General features: G+C 41.3%; 1 protein-coding gene across 11 annotated transcripts in view; it reads right to left on the bottom strand.

The window, feature by feature from the left end:
- The window catches only part of Wdr59 (WD repeat domain 59), a 96438-nt gene that overhangs the window by 27883 nt on the left and 55002 nt on the right, over positions 1 to 13553 (bottom strand). For 9 of the 11 annotated variants that reach the window (XM_063247673.1, XM_063247671.1, XM_063247669.1 and 6 more), the window contains 5 exons: positions 12917 to 13012; positions 12603 to 12759; positions 12050 to 12119; positions 8412 to 8565; positions 4872 to 4928 (listed from right to left, as the gene is read on the bottom strand). In XM_063247673.1, coding sequence (XP_063103743.1) covers positions 4872 to 4928; positions 8412 to 8565; positions 12050 to 12119; positions 12603 to 12759; positions 12917 to 13012 — 534 coding nt within the window. The remainder of the gene's footprint in view (positions 1 to 4871; positions 4929 to 8411; positions 8566 to 12049; positions 12120 to 12602; positions 12760 to 12916; positions 13013 to 13553) is intronic. The other 2 variants (XM_063247667.1, XM_003472113.5) reach the window with 1 other exon arrangement.

Genomic DNA, 13553 nt, shown 5'->3' on the forward strand with positions numbered 1-13553 from the left:
TCAAAGATTTTTTTCTTCTCAGTTTCAAGAGCATTTGTTGATATTTTAATTCAGATACGGCAGTGTGAGCTCTGCAAACCTTAATCTATGGAGGAAGACAAAGAAATGTGGCAGCTGGAGAATTATCGTGTTTTTCTAGCAGACCTAATGATTTCTAAAAGTGATCATTTTAGAAGGTCAAAAGTATTTGAGTCAGAGGATCTGGGTAACAGACACAGGAGATCATGAGCAAGTGCTCCAATCCCCAGAGCCGCCCTGTAAGCGGCTCTCTGTAAGAAATCTGCTGTATGTGTGAAGTGGTAAATTGTCCTGGAAAATGAGAATTATTAGTGTCTCCTATCTGGTATCTTCCAGATGACAACCAGACCAGGGAACAATACTGTATTTGATTTATTTCATTTCCGGAAGTTAACAAAGAAGTCACCAAAGTGAGCCAACTAAGGAAAAGTGTGACATTTATTAATGAAGGAAACAAAAAGGAGCAAATGAAAAGAGCCTGCATTAGAAGCCAGAAAAATAAGGCAAACTGGTCTTACTCTTAATATGACCCTGGGAAAATTAAGTTTTTTTTTTAATAGATTTAGTCTCATGCATGTCACTCTTTCTTTGCTGACAACTTATGGCTAATGGTGAGTTCTACTGTCCAATCTCACAAGGACAGTAAGAAGACAATAAAAACTATACAAACTGGGGCCTGGGATTTAGCTCAGTGGCATAAGTACCTGCCTGGCAAGTGTGAGGTCATGAGTTCGATCCCCAGTACCACTATACAAACTGAAAAGTGCAACTTAAAAATATCTAATCATTGTGAATGCATATAAACTCTCAGGAGTCTAATAAAACAGCTTATTATTTAGACTACTCATAAAAAATTCATTTTCTACAAGTGATTTTTATATAATCACTTTCATGAATTAACCTTGGTCTAAACCCAAGCATTTCTGACCACTGGTGTCCCAACTAACCCCAAAGGTGGCCAATGCACACTGTGTCTTGGGACTTACTAAGCCCAGGACACCTCGACTTAGGGCAAGTAAGTGAAGAAGTTTAACTGAAGCATCTGTGAATTGTTTATCATGCTATGTAAGTACATATGCTATATTATCAATCTGGAACCTTAACCCATTTGATCATAAGCAGTTCTGTTACTACTATTTATCTGTACAAGTGTGTGTGTGTGTGTGTGTGTGTGTGTGTGTGTGTGTGCATGTGATTTGTTTGTTTGTTGTGGTACTGGGGACTGAACCCAGGGCCTTCTCAACAAACTGCCTCCTCAGTCTTTTTTATTTATATATTTTTAAATCTTGAGACAGGGTCTCACTTGGCACTAATTTGCCCAGGCTAGAGTCAAATTTTCAATCCTCCTGCCTCAGGCTTCTGAGCAAGTCATCATTCTTGAATATAAGAAGTTTAGTCTACTATTTTGGGGTAGCCCTTCAATTGTCTAGTGTTCTGGTTCTTTTTATATGATACTATCAACAACACTATCCTTTAGCCACAAATATCCTGATTTGGGTACAAGTAAGGGAAGGACATGTTGAGGAGCAAACAGTCCATCAGCATGGGCTGGAGCCAAGCAGTGCTACTGACATGCTATAGCGGCAGTCACATAACCTGTTAGAGGGAGGGTTATTTAGTGCGTGCCTATCAGCCCTGCATGAACAGTGAACAGCTTGAGGTGTGTGACTAGCCAGAAATGACATGCTCATAGGTACCACATAGTTGACCATCTCAAATGAGATTTAGGGCACTGAAAAAAACCTATGCTAAAAAGATTCTGCCTGGAATGGAATATGATCCATCTAATTTAGTGTTCCTGGTTGGTTGAAAGGTTTCTAAATACTGTTCCAGGAAGCTGCTTTGGCTTCTCCTTACAAGAGAAAATGAGAAGCACTTGAACAACTGAACAATTCATGACAGCTGAAATAGAGGCATCTGGGAAGATGGGGGTCTGCTAGCATTTAGAACAACTGAACGAACTACAATTCTGGCTTTTAAAGCAAACCTAATAAAAGCACATTATTCATTATATGAAGGCTTGTGTCAAAGCAACTCATTTGCGAGCAGCCTGGTTCACGTGGAAACTGACGGTGAACGTCTCCAAGTGTTCTTAGGACTTAGGACTTCAGGTCTTGCCTGCTGTCATGGCCCCATTAGCTCCTGCTGAAGGACAGCTTGCCCTAGGTGGCACGCAGCTTGCAGAGCTCCTTGGTGTAGGGGATCGTCTCATTGTGTAAAGGGACGTGAGGTCTGTTCAGGTCAGTTACACAGCTAGGACCGGAACAGGTCTGTCAGGCTGCTGAGCCCGTTCTTATTAACTAGCTTTTCAGGACTGTATGTGGCTTTAGGTTAAGAAGGACAAAAATTAAGTCCTGACAAAGCTATCTGTTAACAGGTCAGTGGCCCATTTTTTAAACAGATTTGGTTCCACAAGTAAGAAGATCAACATTTGATTCAAGTGTTGCCTTCTCCACACTACTCTACAGCTACTGAGTTCTTCAATCATTCTTCTGCCAAGCGTCATGACTGTAGCTTCAGACTGAGACTGTATGTCAGGCTTAAGGGTCTGCCCCTCACATACATGTTTAGGTCAGATAGAAGGAAACTCACAGTCTAAGAGATGTCTTAGGACTCTTCCCCCATTTGCAATCTCGGGTTACAGAGATCAGTAGAAACTAACCAATAGATGCTGTCAATAAATACCTGATGAAAAAGTAAAGATAGTGGTCTTCAACAAAGTTTCTGTAATTATTCTTCTCTGAATAAGGGGAATTTGTATTTCCTGTGATTTCTTGAGACACCAGCCTTCCAGGACTTTCCATCTGATCTGTACTGGATAAACAGGAAGTGCTTTCTGGAACCCTGCTCTGCTGTCTCCAAACTATAATAATAGCAAGCGGTTCTCCAACATGGGCTCACCCTGATTCTAACTGCCACCAGAAACCAAAGTATAAAAGCCTCTATGGGACAGCACTAGTAGTTTTTATTAATCCATCGAAGAGTAATTCAAAATATTGTCAAAAATTCTTAAGGACTACAAAACAGTGCTAATTTTTGTTGTGTTTTTAATTTGGTGATTGGCTTTAAATATGAAATATCTTTTCAGGCTACAGGGATTGCTCAGTAATCCTAATGATTAATTATTCTGGAGATGCAACAATGCTGCCTAAATCTCTGTAATCAAATGTTGGGCCCTTACATCATGGCTGATGGATAAATTTTCAGGAGTTTTCCTCCAGAACTTGGGCAATAAAAAACATTCTTGTTTCATCCACACGTGTCCTAAAACTGACTTCATTTTTAATAGGTTACAGGTCATTTTGGGAGGCTCTCTTGTCTATGCAACTGACAGGCTGGATATGGACTTCTCCCAGGGCTCTGGTTTCAGAGAACAATTACACTCCTGACTAAGGCAGACTACTCTATCCAGGCTAAGGAAGAGCACCATGGACCTTTTAAATGCCCCTTACCCTCCTGCACTGCTCCAGTCCCACTCTAACAGGCTTCAGTGTGGACCTTCTCTGTGCAATAAAACTGGTACTTCTGGAGGCATAGGACTCTGTATTTTTCTTAGGTCTTTTCAATGCTCCATCAACAGAAAATATCCCTTCCCCACAGATTTCATGAGAAGGGACTGAGGAAAGAGAGACAAAGCGAGACAGACAAATTATTACATGATGAGCTCCAGGATGCCCCTCTTGAACATCCTGGGAAGGTGTTTGTGGCACATGGCAAAGAGGACAGGGAAGAAGGGGAGGGGGACACTGGTGTAAATAGCACTGAATGACAACCAACAGCCAGCTTGCGACCGAACCACCAGTGTTACTGCTACAATTGGAGGCAACATCAATGCCAGTAAATGGGTTAAATGTAAAAACAGCCCAAGAATAAGCCACCAACTGCTTCGCAGCAACCCCATCAACAATGCATAATCAGCACAGTGGGCAGGGAGCCAAATGAGTTCCTATTTAAAGAGCAGTGAAAGCAGGGACCTCTGGGAAATCACTGGAGCTCCAGCAGGTAGGTTTGTTAGGACCAGCTTTTTGAAGAAAGGTAGCCATGTCAGAGGCTCCACTGGCAAGCTGTTGGTAGCAGTGGTTCTTGCTAATCAGGCTCCTGATTTCAACTGGTTTTTATATCGAAAGGCTACCGGATTGTTCCTCTGAACATTCTTTGTACCACATGAAATTGACTCGAAGCCTCAAGGCTGCCTTGAGGTCACCTTGGCACTACTGAAACATGAAGGGGATGGGAGGAAGACAGAAGAGGGGATATGGCCAACAGGAGTGAGTAGGGAAGAAGGAAGAAGAGGGGACAGCTATTTCAGAGGTTTATTGGCAAATACAAAATACTGATGATAAGGAAAAAATTTTTTCTGAAAAATTTTCAAAGGATAAAACTAGCATATGCATCACGCCAATGAAGCAGGCGGGCACAGTTCCCTCTCTAAGCAGGACCAAAACTACAAAAACAGAGGCTAAGTGGCAGAATCCTCTTATATCTTCCTCTGTTCCCCCATGCCAAAGGTAGGCGTTTGAAACTCCATGGCATTACACAAACACTCCAAGTGAAATCAGGTAAGCTGAGGTCGTTTATTTGGGGTTCCCTCTAAGAACCCATAGTAAGTTTCATTTGCTATGAAGTCCATCGGTGATACTCCCCAGCATTTACCCACTGTTACTCCACAATGGAACAAGGAGGCAGGCCTCAGAGCCGGACTCCTCAGAGAGAAGAATTTACTGTCGCTGGTCCTGAAAGCCAGTTAGCCTGTCATTTCAGGTTCCTCAAAGCCAGGCAGGTGGCATTTTATTCTTGGGCCTTTGGGTAGAGACAGGATTAGTTAAGGAGAGCATTTGCACAGCGCACAGTACCGGGAAGTCGTTAATTGCTTGTATGGACCAACGTCGCCGGGCAGAGCGAGGAGACATCTGTGCGTGAAAACGTTACACCCAGGAGGAGGGAAGAAAAACACCAAGAAAATTAAAAGGGAAAAATATAGAATAAAATGAAAGCTTCCCCCACATCTGCTGGATTCAAAGGTATTTACACCACAAAACTGGGAGTGGAACAGCAGAAAAAATCTGAACCTGAGGCCCAGCAGCATTCCGACTCCCTCAACTCCCAGCCCTTCCCAGCACACACCAGACCCAGCCTCACGGTGGCTGTTCTAAGTCATGTTTCAGGACACAAGGCGGCTAATATCAACACAGCTCTGAAAAAGGGACTACCACCAACGGCTGAGGTGCTTGAACAAGGGCAAAGAGCATGGTGAAAGCAGAGAACCAGGGGAGGCTCTCTCCCGCCCCTGCCCTTTCAATCAGTGAGAAGGAAATGCTGAGTGAGGGTGCATTCTCATCTCCCACGGCTCGGTGCCTGATGGGGGAGGCAGCTGGCACGATAAGGAAACTGCATGTCTGGAAAATGGGACTTCAGGGCCACTTTCGGAGCTATGTTGGGGAGCACAGGGTCCTGGAGGACTAGGGGCAGGAGGAAGAGGAGGAACACTCCTGGGGGACTTTGGTAAAGACAGTGGAACAGGGAGCATACAGCCTGATTCTGGAGACCAGAAGGTATTTTAATAACACAAAGACCTCCCCAGGTTTTACACCAAAACTATTCTCAGTAACATACGCTAAGCAGAAATGAAAGGTTGTGATTTTTTTAAGTGTTTATCAGGTAATGACTACTGTTTATCACAAGTTCTAGACCTTGTGATTTATCCTAAGAATGAACAATATTTCTTTTCTTTTGAATAATATTTCAACAGTTATTAATAACTGGCCTGCTTGCTATATCCATTCATATGAGCATCTCTTTGCTTTCTGACTCCCAATGAAATGAGAGGTTTTTAGGTCACTCACATTTTTGAGATTTTAGGGAAATAACCTTGGAATACTGGGTGGATATAGCAATTTGACCTAAGTAGGGCAGGCTAAAAACACAAGAAAAACAAACAAATGTCCAAATAGCTCTGCAAAGAGTCTTTATACTCTCAAAAATACTCTGGAATTCCTTCATTGCTCTGTCTTCTGACAGGCATCAATGCCACTCCTTCATTCTCCCACATTTGACGATCTCAGGAAGAGAACAGAGATCTAAAAGGGAGTAAAAGTACGCTGGAGAAAAATTGGGGCTCAAAAATGATTAGTAAGCTGGAAATGCTTCCTGAACAAAAATGACTAAGTGCTATCACTAACCGGTGAAACTAGACTCCTGAAGGCTAGAAAATGCGCCTTGAGGAGTGGCAAGCTCTGGAAGGGTGGTGTGGCAGCCTATGCAGACCTCATGGCAGAATCCCATGACTTCAGTGCCTCCTTCCCTAGTGAAAGCAGATGAGCATAAACGAGCTTCAGGGAGAGATAAGGTTACTTCAGATTCACCATGATATGACTGACTGTAATCATTTTTGTTTTATTAATAGGATAAACAATATGAAAATTTTTTAGATCAAAAAATGGTCAAGTATCAGTTTCATATGACTTAACCTAAGAATTACTATATGTCAATCAGTAAAGTCTGGCTTTGTATAGGGATTCTCAGGGTCTTACAATGATCTACGTGAGAGTGAAAACACTCAACTCCACCTTCGTCATAATTTAGGAACTTTTCTGTATGTATACTGTACATTGATACATGTGAAATTATAATACAAGTGTCTTCCCATTTTATTTTGGACACTGTTTAAAACTCAAAGACTGGCTATTGTGCTAGACTAGGGTATTAGAATGGTCCATTTTCTGTGGAACTACCCCAAACTGAATGTCACATTCCTTCTGCCACTCCCCCACAGATCTTATTAGTCCCCAGCTCTGGACCGTCGTGAGGACTACGGTGTTTGCAGCAAAAGAAGCCAGGGACACGGACACAGGCTTTACCAGTATTTTTGTATTAGAAAAGGTCCCGTCTCAGAAATGAAGTTGCTTCGATTAGAAATGGGCTCTACATACTACCACAAAGTCTACAGTGCTAGCCAGTCTATTCTGTCCAATTACATTCCAAGCACAGGTGGACAGCAGCTGACATGAATGGAAGGGAAATTCAGATTTGCCTCTGACTGAAAGATCTCCTCAGACCAGCCCTAATGTTAAAGAAAATTCTCACATTTAGTCAACCATGAGTGTGTCTGGGTTTTACGGCAATTAAGTGCCTTAGTTCCAAATAGCTTACAAAATCATCTATCCAGTTACCTGCTAGCCTGCAGAAAAAGAAAAAAAGAGTTAAAAATTTAAAATAGGGGACTTAAGAAGGATATGGTTAGGTAGGTGTTCCAGTGAGATCTGTGACAGCCCACGGGACAGAACCCTATCAGACACGTGAGGAAGGGGACCACAGAAAGTTGGCCAAGAAGGCAACCTACAATCTTTTCCTCTATTTGACTGAAAGGTTTTGAGACAAGACTGCTGTTTCAAACAGAAGTTGCTGCCACCCAGTCACATAAAGCTCTAGGACCACATCAAGTTGGAGCTGGTCAGCTACCACAAGCTGGGGGAGCGGCTACACTGCAGTCCACGTGAAGACACTTTCAATACCTGACAGAAACTTGGTTTTAAATTTAAAACTAACACAATTTTTAAAAACAAATTACTTTGACCGGGGATATAGCTCAGCAGCATAAGTGCCTACCTGTCAAGCACAAGGTCTTGAGTTTGATGCCTGATACCAAAAAAAAAAAATAATAATTTCTTATTTCTCATTTAGCAGGGAATGATACCCAAGAATTTAAGGACTGAGTTTATGGAATAGCTCAGTGGTAACTGCTTAAACACCATGTCAGCTAAAACTTGTTTAAGCCAAATTCTCAATCTGACAACCCAGAAAGAATTCTGATAACCGTTCCTATGTTCTGCCAGCATTCACTACATTGCCGCTACCAAAGGTTTCTGCCAGCACTGTGATAACTACTTTAGGGATGATGAGTTCTTTAATAACTCTGAAACATATGGGCAAGTCAGGTGATTTCTGTATAAACTGATCCATTCTAAAGGGTATTTAAGTATATTCTTAACAGAAATAAAAAAACCTTTTAGATACCAATTTTAAAGATCTCATAACTATGATGTTCGAAATATATCAAAACTACAGCTTCCAGAACTTTCTTTAACCTGTTGACAAATATTAGAATGGCCAGGAAGACCTGAAGCTGTTTATTCCACTGGAAATAACAGGGAGCAACTGGATGGATAGGGGTTACATGACAGGGTCACACGGAGCATGAAAGACTCTAGAGCTCACCCTTCCTCTCCATCACACAAGCCACACTGATTAAAGTCAACTGAAAGGAACAGAGCACCAGACTTTCATGAACAAACTATTTATGAAAGTGGAATAATACGCAGGGATTACTACACTGCTGTGCATGGTAAGAACCCAGGAGAAAGGCAAGAACCAAAGGCAATGGCTGGGGCACTTACCCGCTCCTTGTAGTAGAAGGAGCTGATGGAGACTTGCTCTTTCTCGCTGCGAGTGGGGCTCCCGCTGTATAAACGAAGATTGCCAGGGGCCTCTGTGCGAATCTTCATTGGTGCAATCAAGCCAGTATGATAAGCAGACAGGGCCGAGAGAGATCTGTCATTGAAAGTTAGAATTACCCATATGTGCTGTAGTCTTTTCATATTTCTAAGTAGTGCCATTCTTAGCACTAGATGAAACCAAGAGGGGATGACAGGGAAAGAAAAAGGAAATTTTAAAAAAAGAACCAAATAAAACTTTTAGAACTGAAAAATGCTTTATCTACAGACAGAATGCTTCCATGATTGGATACAAAAATAATTCAGAGAAATCTACAAACTGCTAGAATCAATTAGCAAATTTAGTACTTGCTTCAGCAGCACATATACTAAAATAGCAATTAGTAAATTTAGACACAAGGTCAATCTATACAAATCTGTGTCTATGTATTAGAAACAAACAATAAAATAAATACTTAAAATGTTTCATCTACAATAGCATCAAAACATCGAATACTGACTGCTGTGAGAAATTTAAAAAGATATACAAAAATAGAGATGTATGATGGTAGTGGTTACAGGACTCCATATTGTTAAAATGCCAGTTTCCTCTTAAGCAATCTAGAGTTAATACAATTACGATACAATAACAGAAACAGGTTTTTACAAGTAGAAACTAAACTAATTTTATTTTATAGAAATACAAAACAACCTAGAATAGCCAACATTGAACAAGAATATAAAATTAAAAGCATTCAAAGATCAGATTTTAAAACTTGCAATACAAGGTAATATTACTATAAATTCAACAAGGAATCTTTTCTTAACTGGGACTAGAACAACTGTTTATCTCTACTGAATAAAACAAACTTTGACCCTTAACTCACACTGTACACAAAATGGATCACAGACTGTGAATCAGAAATCATAAAGCTTTCAGGAGGATATTTCTGTGACCTTGGGATAGGTAAAGGTTTTTTGAATACAACACGAAAATCATTAACCATAAGATTAAAAAGTGATAAATTGGGCATTAGCAAAATTAAAAACTGCTGTTCATCAAAGATTAAAGAGAGAAAAATAAGCCACAGGTTGAGAAAATCAATATGCATATCTGAAAAGACTTGCAATGAAAATAAATATCACAAATAAGAACTACAGTGCCTTCAAAAAGTATACAATATGTGACAGCAACATCACAAAGATAAGCAAATGGTCAATGAGCCCACAAAAACTGCGGGGCCTCATTAGTCACGATCATGTTAATACTAATTAAAACCACAATAATATTTCATACATACAACGAAGACAGAGTTGAAAAGTCTGGCAGTACAAGCTTTGAGACATGCTGTGGGGCAATCAACACTCTGAAACACCACAGGCACAAGAGCAAAATGATACAACCACTGTGCACAAAGTTTTGGGAATTTTCTAATAAAATTAAACATATGCCTATATCCTGTGACTCACAGTACCACTTCTTGAGTAAAGAAATTCATATGTATGTCCCTAAAGAGACTTGTACTCATAATAGCCCAAACTGGAGCCCGTCCAAACATTCATTGATAGGAGAATGAACACCCTGTGATACACTCATACAATGCAATTACTGCTACATGCAGCTATGTGGATCAAGTTCAGCAACATTAAGTAGACTGAAATCAGACATAAAACAGCTCACGCTACGTGATTCTATTTCAATGAAATTTAAGATAGGGCAAAACTAAGCCAGGTGCAGTGGTGCACACCTGTAATCCCAGCACTGAGGAAGAATGAGGCAGGAGAATCAACAATGTAAGTCCAATTCAGGAACATAACATAACAAGATTCTGTCTTGGAAAGGGAAGGGAGGGTGATGGGATGTTGCCTCGTAGTAGAGCATCCTGAAATTAAACTTCCAGTACCACCACCCCCCCCGCCCCCCCCCCCCCACAAAACTAAACTATGATAAAAGTCAGGACAGTGGTTTTTCTTCTGAGTAATGAGGGGCTTGGGAAAAGGATCAGGAATTTCTGGGAATGAGGATAATGCTTTCTTTCTTGATCTGAGTGTTGGTCACCACACAGTCTACTTCAGAACTATACAATGCTCATTACATCTCAGTAAAGCACTGCTGGCTGAAAAATGTTCCCAGCAGAATATATGACCAAAATCCAGACACCGACACTCATTGTTTCCCTTGGAGAGCAGGTAACTGCTTTCTAGTACAGCCTTTCCAACAGCAGTTGGTGCAATGCAGGTTTCCTGGTGACTGAACTCCAGATCCTGTGGGTCAAGGTCTCCTTTGCCTGGCTTAGCGTGGAGCCTGGGGATCTTCCAGTGGAGCAGGAGTGTGGGCTCACACACTGCACTCCAAGGTTTCTTCTTAGTCCAGTGAGTTATTTCTAACTGCCCTGGCTATTGATGCTGTATCTCATATACTGCATGCTTACATCAGAAAGTTTCCAACTTATCTTGATCGCCACACCACAGAACAAGTACTAAACACATTACTGTACATCCTTAAAGTTTAAAAACCAGGGGTCACAGGAAACAGTCAGCACTTCCCACGTATCAGACTTATTTTAACGCTTTCACAAGGATTTGCTCATTTAGTGTTTCCAGCAAGTGAAGGCAGTGGGTGCTATTAGCACCCCCCATGTTGCTGCTCCGGACACTGATGCTGTTTAGATAAGCTCCCCAATATTACCGAATCACTGGACAATTTGGCCCTAAGTTCACAGCCCTATCTGCTACACTAGATTTCCTATCAGGATGAAAATAAGAAGAAAAAAAGCACAAAAATCATGAAGATGACATAAATACCTTCTCTTGTTAACAGAACAGGGGAAAGAAAAGGAAGGGCTTTTGCATTTTAACTGAGTTTTTTAAATATACTTCTATAAATTATATATTTTGGTAATATTAGAAGTAGCATATCAGTGTTATAAAACTATAATGTTTTCAGTTTTATTTAATATTAAAATAATAATAAAATAAGTAATACTTTAGCAATAGGAGAAAAGCACCTTAAAAAAGAATTTGCCACAGGCTTATAATCCCAATTATTCAGAGGCTGAAGCTAGAAAGTCACAAATTCAAATGCAACCTGGGCAATTAAGTGAGACCTGTCTCAAAATGGAAATGTTAAATGTTAAAAAGGCTCCTTTGCTCCAATTCCCAGTACTCCAAAGGAAAAGAATTTTCCCTTGTTTCAGTAATAGCTTTTCTCAAACTACTCCTTCATGTGGTTTAATGGTAACTTTATAGCAGGAGTCTCAGCTTTTCTTCAATTTAATAAACCTTGATTTTCCTTGGATGAATCTTACCAGGAGTTTAAGAACTAAAATAAGTTGTCCAAAGATAGGTTCAGTGTTCCTTCCCAGGTTTCTTTTTTTTTTTTTTTTTTTTTTTTTGTCTTTTTGAGACAGGGTCTCGCTGCACAGTTCAGACTGGCCTTGAGCTCACTTTGTAGCCCAGGCTGGTCTCGAACTTGCAGCAATCCTCCTGCCTCAGACTTCCGAGTGCTGGGAGTACAGGCATGAGCCACCACGTCCCGCTTCCTTCCCAGGTTTCTGTCCCCTTCTGGCCCTGAGTCATCTTTCTCTGTTTCTGAGACTCACCTGGGAGTGGGTTCTGTTGGAGACACTGCTCGGTGCATTGTCATGGGCCTTGTGAAGTACACCAGGTAGCCTGCAAAGGAAACCGCAGACAGGCATGTCAAGGTCAGTGCGCTGCATGTGGGAAACCCTGAAGCAGGACTGGGCAAGCTTTTTTCTATTTCAATATCCCTGAGATGAGACACAGTTTCATGGAGTTTGCAAGGGTTCATGACTGCAGGAACAAGGTCAGACACTCCAGGGTTCAGGAAAGATGGGATAAAGTCTTCAAGGTACTTTATGTATCTCTACTAGAAGATCTATCCTCTTAAAGAGGGATCTGAGCAGATGAAAATCCAAGGTCATAAGAATGAAAAAAATGGAGGTCTGACCTCTGGTGTACACTCTTAAGATATGCCCACACACAAATATGGTGTCATACCCTACAACATGACAAAAGTCTTTTTTGAGTTTTCAGGAAATAAAAACAAAATCTTTTCTGAAGATGCTTACACAGAATACACAATACTCTTGGCTATACTCTTAAAATCTAGAATCAGAACCACAAGAAACCAACCTGCTCCACAAAACCTGGCCCCAGAAGTCCTAGGAAAGGGGATATTGGCATCTTGGTAAGACCCATAGGCAGTGGTGACCCGTGCAAATGTTGGTAAGGGTGGCGTGACAGAGTTTGGGAGTGCAAATGGATTGCTGGAAGCACTGTCTTCTTGGTTCTGAAATTTAAAAAGCAAATTAAAAAAACCACAACCTATCTTTAAGTTGAATTACAAAAAAGGATTCAATGTTACAAATCAGAGAACCCAAGATTACAAGAAGAAGAAACAAAACAAGAGACCACTACATCAGTTGGTACAATTTCATGATGCCTACCACAAAAGACTCAAGGCAAGAGACCAGCTGGCGCAGGCAGGGCTCCAAACAGCTCTGGTTTCGTTTCACTTTTTGCAGCGAGGTGTCTTTCAGGATCTAGAAAAGGTACAAAACACAATCAGAAACTGTACCATATTAGCCAGGCATGGTGGCACATGTCTGCAATCCCAACATGTAGGAGTCTGAGACAGGAAGATTGACGTGAGTTTGTCTGAGGCCAGTCTGGGCTATACAGTGAGTTCAAAGCCAGCCTGAACTACAAAGTGAGACCCTATCTTAAAAAAAAAAAAAAGAGTATCATAATCCCAGGTTGGCTTTATTCTGCCAAGTAGTCAAAAGCATGGCACACATGGGATTGGAGTATGACCAGGTCTGAGGCTTCTAGCACAACACTCTTGTCTTCTCTGAGGGGTCAAGGAGAAGGATGCCTTCCTAAGCCTCCTAGAGAAGCAGCCCTCTGCAGCCAAGGATTTACACTGCTGGTTTTGGCAGGGTGATTTCGCTCTAGTGAATTCTGCCTCTTTGGCTCTCTCCCAACCCTATTCGTCCACAGGAAATGGCAGCACACTGGAAGGAATACCTGCTGGCCTGGACGGAAAGCTACTCTGGAGATGCAAGCCAGGGAGGACAGATTTTT

The sequence above is a fragment of the Cavia porcellus genome, unplaced genomic scaffold (genome assembly GCF_034190915.1).
Source record: "Cavia porcellus strain 051 isolate PalLab524CR breed Dunkin Hartley unplaced genomic scaffold, mCavPor4.1 scaffold_4, whole genome shotgun sequence".
In the NCBI taxonomy this organism is placed as follows: Eukaryota; Metazoa; Chordata; class Mammalia; order Rodentia; family Caviidae; genus Cavia; species Cavia porcellus.